The sequence below is a fragment of the Pan troglodytes genome, chromosome 20 (assembly GCF_028858775.2).
Source record: "Pan troglodytes isolate AG18354 chromosome 20, NHGRI_mPanTro3-v2.0_pri, whole genome shotgun sequence".
Classification (NCBI taxonomy): Eukaryota; Metazoa; Chordata; class Mammalia; order Primates; family Hominidae; genus Pan; species Pan troglodytes.
Genome location: NC_072418.2, coordinates 49,284,244 through 49,301,366, shown reverse-complemented (window position 1 = coordinate 49,301,366; position 17,123 = coordinate 49,284,244). Strand labels below are relative to the sequence as shown.

The following is a 17,123-nucleotide window of genomic DNA, read 5'->3' as shown; positions in this document are numbered from 1 at the left end:
ACAACGTAATCATCAACAGCTAACCCATACAGAGCTCTAACCATGTGCTAGGCACTATTCGAAGCACTGACGTGGATTACATGCAGTTACTCCTTACAACAGTCCTTGGTGGAGACGGTATGATTATCTCCACTGTACAGAGGAGGAAATCAAGGCACAGAGAGGTGAAGCCATCTGCCCACAGGCACACAGCTAGTATGTGGGAAGGTAGAGATTTGAACCCAGGCCACTTGGCTCTCTAAGACCTATCAAATGGCGGCTTCCCATATTGCCTGCACACTCCTGTAAGAGTCACCTGCCTGTCAACCTGACTCACAAGAAGTCCCGCATCCTCATAACCAACCCAGGAGGTGGTGGATCTCAGCAGTTCCCCAAAACTATGGTAAGGTCCCTGTAGCCCTGAGAGGTCAGGGCAGGGGGCCTTGTCCAGATGGGATACCAGAGCCTGAGTCTCACTCAACCAGTTAACACCCTGTGGCCAGCTGCCCTCCTGGGTCGGGGAGGGGGTGGTCTCAGGACTAGGAGCGACCATCAGGTCCCAAACAACCTGCAACAACCAGCAGCCACAGACGCCCAAGAGCCTGGGATGAGAACTCAAAGCAACAGACTCTACTGCTTCTTCACCTTTCACCCTGGGCCAGTCACCTGACCTCTCTGGCCCTTTGTCCCTGCATCTGTCAAATGGCACTGCCTGCCACCTCCCCAAACTGCTGTGGGACGAGATGAGATCATGTGGTAAGCCCTCGGCACAGTGTCCGGCACACGACTCCTGTTTGGTGTTGGCTGTCATGGCCGCCCTTCTCCTGTCGTTTTGCTCAGTGCCTGCGGCTGGCAGTGCTGTGATGCCATCCCAGGGTTCCCGGGTGCCCGGTACCTGACAGATGCATTACCTGGTAGGCACATTTCCGGTGCAGTTTCTTCTGGTCCTTGTACCACTGCATGAGCTCCTTCATGAAACTGATTGTCACTTTGCCGTCTTCAAGCTTGGGTCCGCTGTACTCATCCTCAATGGCTAGGGTGTGAACAACGGGACACTAGAGTCAGTGACCACAGCCACTGTGAGGGAGAAGGGGGTCTCGCTCCCAGGGATGGGGCAAACTTGGGTCTGGACACACAGGTCGAGAGAGGGACAGAGTGAGTGAAGAGTCCCCTCCTGGGTCAGGTCTGGCCCAGAGGCCTCTTCCTGACCTCCCTGTCTTCCTTCACCCACCCCCTTTTACTCTATTCAGTTTTATGGCACTTAGCACTATTCATTTCATGACTTGTTCATCATCTTATCTCCCTCCTAGAATATCGGCTCCATGTGGACAGGAAGGGTTTTGTTCATAGCTGTACCCCTAGTGTCTAGGACAGTGCCGGGCACATAGGAGATGCTCAATAATCATCTGTGGGATGATCCAGAACAATCTCTTGGATCTTCTCAGCACCTAGAGGTGAATCAGACACAGCCTGTGGGGACTGTGCTACTACCCGGAGGAAGGGCCCGTGAAATGGCAGGGGGTCCATGGCTCTCCAATCTCACTCACTGGGAAGCGTGAGGCCCAGCTTTGGGCTGCGGATGGAGCGCCCTGGAACACAGGCAGAGGAGCGATAGACAGCAGCCTGGGGACAGAACAAGGGGCCACCCCTGAGCCCAACCCCACCCCCAGGGAATGGAGAAGGCCCGTGTGGAATGTTCTGGGCTGGAGCGTGGAGCATCCAGGCCTGACTCACTCATGCTCTCGATGTCCAGCGAGTCCACCACGGAGCGCTTGTGCTCGTCGCCTGCGATGGCCCGCTCAAAGGCCTTCTGCTTCACGATCTTGTTGCACTCCTGGTATTTCATTTTGGCATCCTTGTCGTGGGGCTTCACCTTGACCACCTGGGTGGGAGGGAAGGGGCGTGCACACTGAGGCTGAGGTGGGGGCACAGCGGTTGCCCCCAGGCTGCCCAGCCCTGGGTTCCATGAAAGTGGAAGTCAGACCGCCTGGGCGCCAGGTGCTGATGGTGCAACCCTAGACGTGTTTAACTGCCGAGCCTTGGTTTCTGCACCCCAAAACTGGGCACAGCAAAGCTGCCCGCACGGGTGCACTTCATCAATCTTAGCTATGAGTGCGCTAAAATCAAACAACTGCCTGTCTGAGGACTGCGGGCTCAGCTTCAGGTGCCCTGTGAGAATCCCTGTGGGGTGAGCAGCATCCCAAGCACAGGTCCTGATGCTACTATGGTGACTACCAAGCTGGCGGAGCATGAGAGGAAGGGCCCGGCTGGGTCTACGGTCACAGAACAGCCCAGACTCACGCAAAGGGCCAATGACTTGCTGGACGACATGGACTCCCCAAGCCCAGGTTACCTAATCTCTAACAGGGAGGTGACACAGGGCTCCCCTGCCAGGGCTGTGGGAAGGAATAAGTAACACAGGGGGCCCGGCATGCAGCAGGGGCAGGCGGGCAGCAGCACCGAGTGCTGTCACTTCCCTCCCTCACGCTCTAGGGAGGCCCAGGACAAAAGATTTCCCTGTTTTGTCCACTGAAGAGAGGAACTGAGGGTCACAGATCCCTGAGTTCAAATCCGGGTTCAAATCCCAGCTCTGCAAGTCATGAGCTGGGTGACCTCAGGCAGGTGAGTCTGCCTCTCTGTGGCTCAGTTTCTCTCTGAGGTGGGACTGAGAACCATATCTCCCTCAAGAGGGCCACTGGGAGAGCTGCATGGGTGAATGCTTGTGAACCCTGCACAGTGGTGCCAGGTGAAAGGAAATTCCACGTGGGCGCCCACTGCTCTTCACGGTCCCCCTTCTGGGGCTGCTGCGCTGATGACCAGATCATACATGATAGGCATGGGGTGTTCAGCTTTGGGACATAGCAAGTTCCCAGTGAAAGGAGCCCTAGCCCCCCCACCTTATTTACCCCGATTCCTGCAAACTCTGATCTTCTAACCTGAAAAGCAGACTGGATTTGGGGGCTGGATTCAGATCCTGGCTCTGCTACTTACTTGCCATGTGACTTTGGGCAAGTGACTTCACCTGTTTAGTCACGTAGACCCCCGTCTGACCTGCCCACCATCCTTAGCCTCCCCAGGAGTGGACCCCCGTATCTCCTGTGCCAGAGGACAGACTGGGAGGTCCCAGGGCAGGCCCTCAAGGAGCACGGGTGGCCTCTGGTGGAAAGCCTGGCAGCGTGACTCAGAAACCTCCACAGAGACACCCACTGACCCCTGCAGGTTGGTGTGACAGAAGCAGGGGGTGAGGCTCATCCATGCTGGAAACAGGTGTGTGCGCCAAGCGGGGTGAGAAGAGCCCAGGCCCAGCAGGCCACGGCCTCCTCCCTGTCTGGGCAGGCCCAGGGCACCCTGCCAGGCAGCTCCACCTGGGCTGTGGGTGGGTGTAAGGCAGGGGAGGAAGACAGTGCCAGGCAGCCCCTGGCATCCTTCCCAATGAGGAGTGGTTATGTGCCCACACCCGGCTGGCATCCAAACCAGCATGTGGCCTGGCCCATGCGGCTCCTCCCACCCCTCTATACCTCCCAGCCAGACCACTCATGTCCCCGGCATGCTGGCTCCAGGCCTTTGTGCAGGCTGCCTCTGCCCAGAGCACCTCATTTGCACCTCCAGCTCCTCCTCCAGGTCTCAGCCCCACCGATCCCTCCTCTAGGAAGCCCCAGAGGCTGGGTCAGGCACCCTCTCTGGGCTCCCAAAGGCCCCTGGGCTCCCTTGTTCCAGCCGTGAGCCCTGCTGGGAACCGGTCTGTCCACCCCACTGGAAGGTGGCCCTGTGAGGGCAGGGCTGAAGCTCAGCCATAGCTGTGCGTGCAGCAGTCAATGAATTTCCCTTCCCCTCTTTCTCCAAAGAAATGAATGAGTGACTGAGCATTTCCTCCCCGCCAGTCTCCTGTTCTCCAGGGGTGGGCGGGCTGGGAAGGCAGATGAAGGCAAACAATGACAGTGCAGGGAGGAGAAAGGGAGTGGGAATACCAACAGTGGCAGCGGCAACAGTAATAATACACAGCTCACTTCTAGAGCACTTACTATGTGCCTAATATTGTGTAAGCAATTCACTTGCTCATTTATCCTCCATGCACCTCTACATGGCAGTGTTTTCACAATCCTCATCTGACGGACAAGAAAACCAAGGCCCGGGGAGGTGAAGTCACCCACCCAGGAAGCCAGGATTCCCTTCTCTCCCAGGCGAAACTGCGCCAAAGCCCAGGCTCCTGATTTCCGCCATGCACGCTGGGATGGGCTCCCCTTCCGCCACCTCCCCTCCCTGCCTGGGCCTCTCGTCCCTGGGGCACACCGCATGCCCTCCAGGGAGGCAGCGTGGGGCAGTGGTTATGAGCCTGGGCTCTGGGACTAGGCCTCCTGGGTCTGAATCCAGGCCTGCCAGGACAGGCGGCCTCACATCTCAAGCCTCCCTCAGTTTCTAGAAAGTAGGGGTGGTGCCAGCACCCCCTGGAGGATTGTCGTGAGAACTTAATGCCAGGCAGCAGCAGGCAAGTGCTCATCCCAAGGCCTGCTGCTACTGTAGCTGCTGCGACACGCAAGGTCTAGCTGGGACAGTGAAGATGCCCTGCTGGGCTCCTGCTCCTGAGGAAGGTCATTCAGTCCAGACCAGAAGGGACTCAGCTCCTGAAGGCCCACCGGGTCAGAACTTCACACTGAACTTTTTTTTTAAAGTGGCATTTGGATTGTATCAAGGTCAGTATTCTGACTGTGATATTTATGTAGTTATGCCAGATATACCTTTAGGGAAAACTGGGATTTCTGCATTACTTCTTACAACTGCAGGTGAATCCACAGTGCTAAGTAAACAAGTTGTTTCTAAAAGCATTATCTTCGGCGGCGAGTACTCATGGGTAATGATGTCTGGAGCTGGTGAAATGGTAACACAGGTTCACAATCCCCGAAGAAGCCCTGGGGGCTGCGTGTATTTGGGGATTGGGAATTTTTTGCATTTTAGTAAGGTGATTTGGTAGATGGCCGGGTGTGGTGGCTCACACCTATAATCCCACCACTGTGGGAGGCTGAGGTGGGAGGATCACTTGAGCTCAGGAGTTCAAGACCAGCCTGGACAACATAGTGAGTCCCTATCTCTAGAAAAAAATACCAAAAAGAAAAAGAAAAAAAATTAGCCAGGTGTGGTGGTGCATGCCTGTAGTCCCAGCTACTTTGGGGGGCTGAGGTGGGAGGATTGCTTGAGCCCAGGTAAGGCCGCAGTGAGTCATGATTGTGCCATCACACTCCAGCCTGGGTAACACAGTGAGATTCTGTCTCAAAAAAAACCAAAACAAAACAATACAAAAAAACCCACATGATTTGGTGTACATGCTCTATCATAGGACACCCCCGGCAGGTCCAGGGCAGTACCTAGTAATCACAAGCACACACACGGCCATTTCTGCAGCAAAACCTCCAGACATGCCACTGGAGAGTAATCAAGACCATCAGCAGCTTCTTAGTAGTTCAGGTCAGGTTTTGCCACTGAATGAGCTGCCCAAACTTACCAGAACAACTGTTCTTCAGAACTGCTTGGGTTTTAAAACTGAGGGTGAGGGATTATAGAGCAGCATCAAGATCCCACGTGGAGTGGACCCACAGTACAAGGTGTAACAGGGCATTCTGAATATCCCCAACATGCAGACAATGAGCAGCAGCCCAGAAGGGAGCCGTGCCCGCCTGAGGCATGCAGGCAGCTGGGGGAAGTCAGGTTTCCAGGGCAGGAAATGCCGCTGCTAGTGACAGCCTGAAGCCTGACATAAGGGTTTTTACCCTAGTGGGTTAGTTTCTGGTGAATGAGTTTGGCAAGTCATACCCAGCATTCTCTGTATAATAAGTCAGAGGAGAGACCACCAAGGTGCACTGCCTGAGCTAAGGGTGAGTGCTGTGCCGAGAAACTCGGACCCGCTGCGCCTGCCCTGCTTATGGCCTGACTCTGGGACAAAGCTGCCACCTCCTGGCTGTGCAACCTCAGTGGAGTGAGCTACCCTCTGGGCCTTGGTTTCCTCACCTATAAACCAGGGATAAAGAGAGTCTCCACTGCGCAGGGTAGCCGTGAAGATGAAATGAGTTATTACTGCATGAAGGTCACAACCTGGGCCCTGGTGAGCGCTGGATGAAATAGTGGTTGTGACTATTCCTGTTACTTTCACAGATCCATGCTGTAGGTGTACAGGCACTAGTATCCGCTTGCAAGGCAACACGCATTTCTAACTGACTGTGCTGGACTCTGATGTAAGGAACCCAAAGCCACAGAACAAAAATCAGGAGATCCCAGGAAGGGCTAGGGAGCGCAGACGGAGTCCCCCAGATCCGGCCTAGGTCTGCACCCAAGTTCCAAGCATAGACAGGAAAGAACGTAGGTGGTGTCTTCCGGAAAAGGACCCCGTGAGGGACAGATCCATCATGAGAGTCAGGGTTCTCCAGAGAGACAGAACCAATGAGAGAGAGACACACACACAGGCTGGACGTGGTGGCTCACGCCTGTAATCCCAGCACTTTGGGAGGCCGAGGTGGGCGGATCATGAGGTCAGGAGATCGAGACCATCCTGGCTAACATAGTGAAACCCCATCTCTACTAAAAATACAAAAAATTAGCGGGACGCAGTGGCGGGCGCCTGTAGTCCCAGGTACTAGAGAGGCTGAGGCAGGAGAATGGTATGAACCTGGGAGGCGGAGCTTGCAGTGAGCCGAGATCCCGCCACTGCACTCCAGCATGGGCGACAGAGCAAGACCCGTCTCAAAAAAAAAAAAAAAAAAAAAAAGAGAGAGAGAGACATACACACAGTCATGAGCTGTATAATGATGTTCAGTCAACAGTGGCCCGCATATACAAGTGTGGTCCCAGAAGATAAACACAATGAAATAGTCCTATTGCCTGGTGACAGCACAGCCATGGGAATGTCTCAGCATAACGCCATTACTCACACAAATCCATGACGAAAAAAGAAGCCAAGCAAACCACCATGGACATTTTTCTGAAAAGAACCACACCTTCTCAAGGGCCTCACGCAGGTCCTTCAGGGGTATCCAGAAGGCACTGTCACCCTAGATGACAGCTCTATGCGTGTGACAGCCCCAGAGGACCTTCCAGTGGGACACGGTGTGGAGGTGGGAGACAGTGATACTGATCTCCTGACCCTGCGTAGGCCTAGGCTAATGTCTGCGTTTGTGTCTTCGTTTTTAACAAAAAAGTTTAAAAAGCAAAAGAAATATTTTTTCAACAGAAAAAAGCTTACAGAATAAGGATATAAAGAAAATATTTTTGTACAGGTGTATATGTGTGTTTTAAGCTAAGTGTTGTTACAACAAAGTGAGAAAGTTTTAAAAAATTAAAAAGTTTATAAAGTAAGTTACAGTAAGCTAAGGTTAATTTATTATTGAAGAACCAAAAACTTTTAAAAATAAATTTAATATAATCTAGTGTACAGTGTTTATGAAGCCTACAGACATACACATTACTGTCCTAGCCTTACATTCACTCACCACTCACGCAGTGACTCACCCAGTGAAACTTCCAGTCCTGCAAGCTCTATTCATGGTAAGTGCCCTAAACAGGTGTACTAGATTTTACCTTTTTTTTTTTTTTTTCAGACGGAGTCTCGCTCTGTTGCCCAGGCTGGAGTGCAATGGCTTGATCTCGGCTCACTGTAACCTCCGCCTCCCGGGTTCAAGCAATTCTCCTGCCTCAGCCTCCCGAGTAGCTGGGATTACAGGCGCATGCCACCATGCCTGGCTAATTTTTGTATTTTTAGTAGAGATGGGGTTTCACCATCTTGGCCAGGCTGGTCCTGAACTCCTGACCTCGTGATCTGCCCGCCTCAGACTCCTAAAGTGCTGGGATTACAGGCGTGAGCCACCATGCCCAGCCTATCTTTTTTTTTTTTTTTTTTGAGACAGAGTCTCGCCCTGTCACCCAGGCTGGAGTACAGTGGCGCAATGTCCGCTCACTGCAAGCTCTGCCTCCCAGGTTCACGCCATTCTCCTGCCTCAGCCCCCAGAGTGGCTAGGACTACAGGCACCTGCCACCACGCCCGGCTAATTTTTTGTATATTTAGTAGAGACGGTGTTTCACCGTGTTGGCCAGGATGGTCTTGATCTCCTGACCTCGTGATCCACCCGACTCGGCCTCCCAAAGTGCTGGGATTACAGGTGTAAGCCATGACTTACCATCCCTTTCCTACGTTCAGATGCACAAATACTTACTGTTTTGCTACAGTTGCCACAGCATTCAGTAAAGTAACATGCTGTACAGGCGTGGAGCCTAGGAGCACTCGGCCATGCCACATAACCTAGGTGTGTATGCAGTAAGCTGTAACATCTAGGTTTGTGTAAGCACACTCTATGATGCTCACACAATGAAATCACCTAACTACACATTTCTCAAAAACTACCCCTTGTTAAGCAATGCATGACTGTACCTATGCATGTGGCTATATATGAGAGGGTGTTTATTAGGAGAATTGCCTCACTCCACACTGTCTTACCAATAAGTACAGAGTAGCTGCTTCATGCTCACTAGGTCCAATTAGCAAAATGCCATCAGTGTCGTGGACCAGTGTGATAGCTTGCAGAAGGGAAGGGTGATCAAGATCCCCATGAAGGAATACTACTTTACCGTAAACAAGAGCAAAATAATGTCTTTTGTAGACTTGGATGGAGTTGGAGGCCATTATTCTAAGTGAAATAACTCACTAATGGAAAATCAAACACTCTATGTTCTCACTTGTAAGTGGAAACTAAGCTATGGGTATGCAAGGCATACAGAGTGGTATAATGGAAAGTGGAGACCTAGAAGGGGGAGGGTGGGAGGGGTGAGGGGTAAAATCTATGTACTGGGTGCAGTGTACAGTACTCGGGTGACGGGTGCACTAAGATCTCAGACTCTGCCACTATACAGTTCATCCCTGTTATACAGTTCATCCATGCCACTAAAACCACGGGTACCCCAAAAGCTATTAAAATAAAAAGGTAACAAATTAATAAAAATTTCATTAATTTTTTAAAAAGAAAAGATCCCTGTGAGGGAAACTGTAACCCAGGGCTGAAGGACTGATATGTCCCTGAGGCAGGCAGCAAGGGTGTGGCACTGGCCTTGCCAACTGAAAGCAAACTGCTTCTGGTGGGTCTTATGGACAGGGATGGAGAAAGGACACTTGCCACATGAGTAGCTGCATGGCAGGTCCAGGAGATGCGTTCACCTGCTCAAGCAATGAAACCGCAGGCTACAGCAGCTGCAACTGGGGTCACCACCTGATGAAGCTTACGATAATCCCCTGCCATTCTCCAGGATGCAGCCGTCTTCTGCATAGGCCAAACAGGAGAGTGAAGTGGGGGTGTGGTAAGGCTCTCCACCCCTGCAGCTTTCAAGTCTCTGATGGTGGCACTAATCTCTACAATCTTTCCAGGGATGTGCTGCTGTTTTGATTTACAATTTTCCTAGGTAGAGGCAGCTCTATGGCTTCCATTTAGCCTTTCCCACCATAATGGCCCTTACTCCACAGCTTAGGGAACCAACGTGGGGATTTTCCGCCAGCTGCTGAGTACATTTATTCCAATTGTGCAGCTGGAACGGGGGAAATAACCACAGGAGGGGTCCAGGGACCCACTCAACCCACTGAGAGTCGGACCTGAGCTAAAACTCCATTCATCACCAGGCCCCCATAAGCCCTTATTCTGACTGGGGCGCAACAGTCAGATTATTCTAATTGTGGATTTGCTTCTGTGTCCATGACAGACATCTTGCCTTCAGCAGCTGAGTGCTGATACTTGCTCCCTGCCTCTCCAGGATCTAATTGTTCCCACTGCATGTAAGTTTTCCAACTGAGTGACTGCGGTTCCCACCGTAAGGTCCAGCTTGCAGAGAGGAGCAACCAGGGATGCCGGGGCCCCCTCATAAATCTGCTTCTCAAAGTATTGGTGAAAGGTGTGTTCTCTGGACCCTCCAGTGTGGGTGAGTGGGTTTTAAGTTACAAATCCACTCAAGCATTCCAATTTCCCTAAGCTTTTGATTCCCCGTCCTCTATGTTAAACCAAGAGAGACCGGGCATCTCCAGCTCACTCCTGGTGGGCCACCTTCTGATCCCTGTTTCAAACTGTCAGCATCTTCTCAAACTCCCCGAGCAGCAACATTACATGCAGAATCTGGGGAAGAGGGGTTGGGGAAGATGTTGGTGTGACTCTGCAGTTCTAGCCAAGGGAGAAATACGCTGGTACAGTGATTATAAATTTTATTTCTCTCTTTCTTTCTCCTACCTGATGTAATGGTCCTAGCACCAAGGTTCTATCTACAGTGCTGGAAGCAGGGATAATTCCTAAGAAACCGTAACTGTGTTTTTAAACCTTCTGTCAGAATTCCCAAGGGCCGGATGGGAGTGGGTTGTGCTTTCACACCATCTGGCGAAACTGGGGCTAACAGTGAACGCAGTTATATAGCCTGCTGATAAAAATAGCCCACTAGTCCCGCACCTATGTAACCCCACCCTATCTGAATGGAAGTGATCTAAGGGGAGGCATGTGCTAGATTAGTTTGCTGCCTACGACCTAGACCCAGCACAGTGGCCAATTGCAATGTCCCTTCGAAAAGGGTGGGTATGAGAAAGAAAAGTTATCTGGTGAGCCCCTTTAAATGATCAGGCCCAGAGAGGCACTGGAATAGGACAGCAGTCATATCCCACTTCTCACTTAAGAGAAGTACTCGTCACCTGAAGCCACGTGCTACGTGGACTCTAGACTGCCACCAACCACAGACACCGTAACTCACACCCTCTAGTTCCACAATGGATGGGCAATTATTAATCAATGTTATTTCTGTAAACCAATGATATTTCCTGCAAAACCCCTTTTATTATCACCCCTCTTCTCATTTGTCCTTTTTTTCTTTAAAAGCTCAAGCAGGCCAGGCATGGTGCCTCACACCTGTAATCCTAGCACTTTGGGAGGCTGAGGCAGAAGTCCAGGAGTTCGAGATCAGCCTGGGAAACACAGCAAGACCCCATCTCTACAATAAAGAAAAAAATTTGCCAGGCACGGTGGCATGCACCTGCAGTCCCAGCTACTTGGGAGGCTGAGGTGGGAGGATCACTTAAGCCCAGGAGTTTGAGGCTGCAGTGAGCAATGATGGTGCCACTGCACTCTAGCCTGGGTGACAGAGTAAGATTCTGTCTCTAAAAAAAAAACAAAAACCACAAGCCTCCCCCTTGTTCTCCAGTGCTCTTTCCAAGGTAACTTGAAGTGTTTCCAGGGCTGCAATTCTCTCAACCCTGGCCCAAATAAACTCTGTCTATGTTAATTTTGCCTCAGTTTCTTCGGTTATGTCAATGTTTTCTGGCCCTGTGAGCAGGGTTCAGAGCTACCCACTCAGACACTGGGTGCCCCTGGATTCGATGTTCAGTACCAAAACAAACCCACTGTGTTCCTCCAACTCCACAGGTTCACTGGGGGCAAAAGGGTGAGTGCTCCTGAATCTGGACCCCCTCTCTTGTCAGATGAGGTCTAGACTTTATTTCAGTGGTTCTTTCTATCTCTCTTTTTCTAGAATGAAGGTTTCCATCTTTGTCTATGAGCAAGGGATTCGAGTTTCAGGGGGAAAAAAAGAAAACTGCCTTCTCCACCGCTGCTTCACAGCAGGAGGCCTGGGTCACAGTACTGGCATTCTGGCACTGGTGGCTGCACTTCTGGGCTGAAATTAGACAGCATGCTTTTTAAATTGCAGCTGCTTCTGACTAAGCTGCATGAGGGTAAGTCGTCTTGCCTCAAAGAGAAGAGAAAATTGCCCCCTTTGACCCACTGGATTCTTTAGGCAACCAGAGACTTTGCAGAGGTATGGGGACGTTTTTCCATGCATGACGTGTTGGAGTCTTAAAGGGCCTCCCATTAGGAAGAAGACCAGTAAGGACTCTTGCTTAGCTGGAAAGGTATGAATAAGGGACTGGTCACTCTGATACCTGAAGCACTCTGCTGCCACAAGGTGATAAGAGATTCCAAGACAAATAAGAACACGCCTCACGATTCACTGGTGACACCTGGAAGAGTGACACCCACAAAGCGGCACACCTCGACCCAATATACCGTCCTGGCCTTGGTCACTTTTGAGAAGGAAATTCTAAAATTAAAGGAGGCTGGGTGTGTGGCTCACGCCTGTAATCCCAGCACTTTGGGAGGCTGAGACAGGTGGATCACTTGAGGTCAGGCATTTGAAACCAGCCTGGCCAACATCGTGAAACCCCGCCTCTACTAAAAACACAAACATTAGCTGGGCATGGTGGCTCACGCTTGTAATCCCAGCACTTTGGGAGGCCGAGGTGGGCAGATTACTTGAGGTCAGGAGTTCAAAACCTGCCTGGCCAACATCATGAAACCCCGTTTCCACTAAAAACACAAAAAGTAGCTGGGCGTGGAGGCTCATGCCTGTAATCCCAGCTACTTGGGAGACTGAGGCAAGAGAGTTGCTTGAACCCAGGAGGCGGAGGTTGCAGGGAGCTGAGATTGCGCCACTGTACCCCAGGCTGGGTGACAGAGCAAGACTCCATCTCAAATAAATAAATAAATAAAATTATAGGAAACTGCTCATTGAAACTGAGCTTTCCCTTAAAGGACAGCCCCCCGGCCTCGGCCCCGAAACACCAGCTGGATTTATGTCTAATACCTATGGAGCGCCATCCTGCAAATACCTAGGTAAATGGACCCAGCGGCGTGAGATACCCCAAAGTGCAATGGCCCAAATGAGGGTCTTGAAATTCCTAAATTAATGTATTTGTGCACACAATTGGAAAAGGCAGGATTTAGAACCAGACAAATCGAATGGAGACCTACTTCCTGTTTGTCCTGGCTGCAATCTCATAAGAGATTTGAAAGGTACAATTATTTTTTTTTTTTAGGAAACTCCCCCAGAAAACCCTTTAAATGCTCAAACTGTCTGCTGAACTTGTCTGCTGCAAGATTTACAAAAGACAAATAGCTTTAAATAATGATTACCCTAGACCTCTAATAAACAAATATGCCCCACCTCCCACAAAGCAAACTCCTTGATGTGAATTTCAGAAAGGGAAAGCCAAGAAACAGATAGGTTTGCTATCTGTTTAAAAACATTTTTTTGAGACTAGAGAAGAGGTCTTGCCATGTTGCCCAGGATTCTGACCTCAAGTGATCTTCCTGCCTCGGTCTCCCAAAATACTGGGATTACAGGGGTGAGCCACTGCATCTGGCCGAATGTTTACTATCTGCCTGGCTAAAACCTGATTAAAAGTTTTTAAAGAGCTCTATAGTCAAAAGCTGACTTGATTAAAAGCTGATATTTGGCTACATATGTATGCACACACATACACACACACGTATATATATATTTTTTGATGCCTCTGTTCTCTCTGATTTCCTCTCTTCTCAAACTGCTCCTAACTATACACAATCCCTCTTTCTTCTTGTTGACATGATTTTTGCCAAGGATAATGTAAAACTTAATTGCTTTATGGAAAACAAGATCTCCTTGACTGGCTCCTCTAAGTCCTGTTCTTTGATGTACCGCTGTCTGTCCCTCCTTCCTCTTGCCACCTTTGGTATCACATGAGGGAACCTCTGTTTATCCTCATGGAGCCCCATGCATTGTGGGTAAACAGGCTCCTCTCAGGTCTAAAGCTCTATTCTCTTTTACATAGAACTCCTTGATCTCTGTAACTTGTCGATACATACATGTGTACATGTGTGCTATATGTTGTGTCTACATATATGTTATGTCTATACATGTTTTTGTATATTATCTACATGATACAAAATTAAAGACAAATGAGCACTCACAAAATAGAAGGTAAACCGAGGCCAGGTGCAGTGGCTCATGCCTGTAATCCCAGCACTTTCGGAGGCTGAGCGGGGCAGATCACAAGGTCAGGAGATGGAGACCATCTGGCCAACATGGTGAAACCCCATCTCTACTAAAAGTATGAAAAAATTAGGTGGATGTGGTGGTGCGTGCCTGCAATCCCAGCTACTTGGAGGCTGAGGCAGGAGAATCGCTTGAACCTGGGAGGCAGAGATTGCAGTGAGCCGAGATCGCGCCACTGCACTCCAGCCTGGCGACAGAGTGAGACTCCGTCTCAAAAAGAAAAAAATAAAGAAAGTAAGCCCAAATATTTTCCAAGTTCACATGACCTGAGTAAATCTTTTGGCAAATAAAACTAGTTTAAAATTGTTGTTTTAATGAAAACTATGTCGGCGGCCGGGGGCAGTGGCTCATGCCTGTAATCCCAGCACTTTGGGAGGCCAAGGCAGGCAGATCACGAGGTCAGGAGATCGAGACCATCCTGGCTAACACGGTGAAACCCCATCTCTACTAAAAATACAAAAAATTAGCCGGGTGTGGTGGCGGGCACCTGTAGTCCCAGGTACTCAGGAGGCTGAGGCAGGGGAATGGCATGAACCTGGGCGGTGGAGCTTGCAGTGAGCAGAGATCGCGCCACTGCACTCCAGCCTGGGCGACAGAGTGAGACCCCATCTCAAAAAAAAAAAAAAATAAAAAATGAATAAATAAATAATAAAAACTATGTTTTCTGAGTTACCAGCAAAATATGTATGTATCTAACTTTAAGGTTCTTACTTCTATGATACTTGCCTAACGTACAATAATAAAAAATGGTTAATAGAAAATTTAACTTGAGATGATGGTTGGATTTGTCTGTTTCACGAAATTTTCCCAACAATCACTAAAAATGAATAAATTAAATACATATAAACAGAATCAACTTTATAAATGAACTTTTAATAATAATTATGTTTTATAATATGCCTACTTAAAAAGGTTTCTCAAATCTTTTGGTAATTATGCCCTTAGGGTTTTACTAAGCTAAATTAATGACAAATATTCATTGACTATCTAGATCATTTCCAAATAAGAGATGATGCTAAGACAGTAACTACTAAATATGGCTTTTGACTTCTTATTTTAGAGAAACAAAAGATACTGAGATCTGTTAGGAAAAATGTCCTGTTCCATTGAAAAATTGTTCCATTAGAAACCCTATATTTCTAAAAATTATAAAGATGGCATCATAAATTACTGCTACATGACTAACAGTTAAAAATTGCTTACCTCTTAGGTTTTTGCTATGAATTACGGTTACTAAGAGTTAAAATTCTAATATGTGATAACCAAGAGAAACAATTCTGTATACAGAACGTCTAAGATGTGGTTTTGGTAAGGAAGGTTATACACAAGACAGAGGATGTGGTTTTGTTAAAGGAAAAGCAATTTTACTTAGTTTAGAGGTAAAGGTTGTATTAAATTGAAGGAATAAAAGAAAGAAAAAATGAGATAAACTGAATAGATATGGAAAGTAGGGAGAAAAAAGAATGGAAAAATTTATAAGTTATAAAAGATTCACGGAAATCTTATTTTGTATGGTCAAAGCTGATTGAGATTGGATAGTTTTGTTTATAAGGTTTTATTAAAATTAGCTTTACCATAAATAATACATTGATGCAAAGGAAGAATTTGTTTTTCTCTTTTGAACAAGATTTTGGTATAGTATTTTTTTTTTTTTTGAGACGGAGTCTGGCTCTGTCGCCAGGCTAGAGTGCAATGGCACGATCTTGCCTCACTGCAGCCTCCACCTCCCGGATTCAAGTGATTTTCCTGTCTCAGCCTCCCGAGTAGCTGGGACTACAGGCACATGCCACCAAGCCTGGCTAATTTTTTTTTTTTTTTTTTTTAAATTTTTAGTAGAGACAGGGTTTCACCCTGTTGGTCAGGATGGTCTCGATCTCTTGATCTCATGATCCGCCTGCCTCAGTCTCCCAAAGTGCTGGGATTACAGGCGTGAGCCACCATGCCCGGCTGGTGTAGTATTAGTAAAAGATAATAAAAGATTTTTCGGCTGGGCGCAGTGGCTCACACCTGTAATCCCAGCACTTTGGGAGGCCGAGGCGGGCAGATCACGAGGTCAGGAGATTGAGACCATCCTGGCTAACACAGTGAAACCCCGTCTCTCATAAAAATACAAAAAATACGCTGGGCGTGGTAGCAGGCACCTGTAGTCGCAGCTATTCGGGAGGCTGAGGCAGGAGAATGGGGTGAATCCGGGAGGCGGAGCTTGCAGTGAGCCGAGATTGCACCACTGCACTCCAGCCTGGGCGACAGAGTGAAACTCCATCTCAAAAAAAAAAAAAAAAAAAAAAAATTCTTTTTCACTTATCTTTTGGGTAAATTGCAAAACACAAAACAAAACAAAAATCCCAAAAAACAAACAAACAAACAACACAGAAAAAACAAAAAAGGGGAGAGGGAGAGAAAGATTCTGTTGCTCTTATGCTGTCTTTATTAGGTCTTTTGATTATTTGGGAAACTGAGTCTCCTCTCTACCAAAGAGTAAAGGTTTTTGCTTTTTGAAATCTTCTAATTAACACTTTGGCTAAATGAATGACTATATTATTTCACAGTGATGTGTGATCCTATTTTGATTAAGTGTTTCAAACCTTTGATGCATTTGTAAGGTTTACAAAACCAAATTTCAGGGCTGGGCGTGGTGGCTAACATGTGTAATCCTGGCACTTTGGGAGGCTGAAGCGGATCACTTCAGGCTAGTTCAAGACCACCTTGGCCAACATAGCAAAACCCTGTCTCTACAAAAAATACAAAAAAATTAGCAGGGTGTGGTGGCACATGCCTGTAATCCCAGCTACTTGGGAGGCTGAGGCACAAGAATCAACTGAGCCCAGGAGGCCGTGGTTGCAGTGAGCCAAGATTGTGCCAATGCACTCCAGCCTGGGCAACACAGTGAGACTTTGTCTCCAAAAAAGAGAAAAAAAAAAAAAAGAAAAATCTAATTTCAAATTCTAAAATTAAGTCTTTTTGACCTCGAACTAACTTCTGGATGTCAGGGACCCCGGAAGACCAAGAGAGACATATTAGGCTTATCTGGGATGTTAAAAACCATATGGGAAGTATTGTCACGTAGGAAATGGTGCTGATCTTTTTTGTTATATTTGTATGGGTCTCATTAATATATGTTCCAAAATTGTACAGATTTCTAAAAAAGAAACTATGTCCTCATATATGTTATCAGTTATTAATTATGATTATTATATTAAATTGTATGCTGCAGAAATAGCCAAATTTCCTGGTCAATTGAGTCTTTAACCATGGCTGTTCTAAGTCCTCTGTCATAC

At 48.3% G+C, this 17,123-nt stretch overlaps 1 protein-coding gene across 1 annotated transcript in view; it reads right to left on the bottom strand.

The window, feature by feature from the left end:
• The window catches only part of PPP5C (protein phosphatase 5 catalytic subunit), a 43,676-nt gene that overhangs the window by 13,315 nt on the left and 13,238 nt on the right, over positions 1 to 17,123 (bottom strand). Inside the window, exons 3-4 of the mRNA XM_512768.6 lie at positions 1,714 to 1,861; positions 891 to 1,012 (exon numbers count right to left, since the gene is read on the bottom strand). Of these exons, the coding sequence (XP_512768.2) occupies positions 891 to 1,012; positions 1,714 to 1,861 (270 nt within the window). The remainder of the gene's footprint in view (positions 1 to 890; positions 1,013 to 1,713; positions 1,862 to 17,123) is intronic.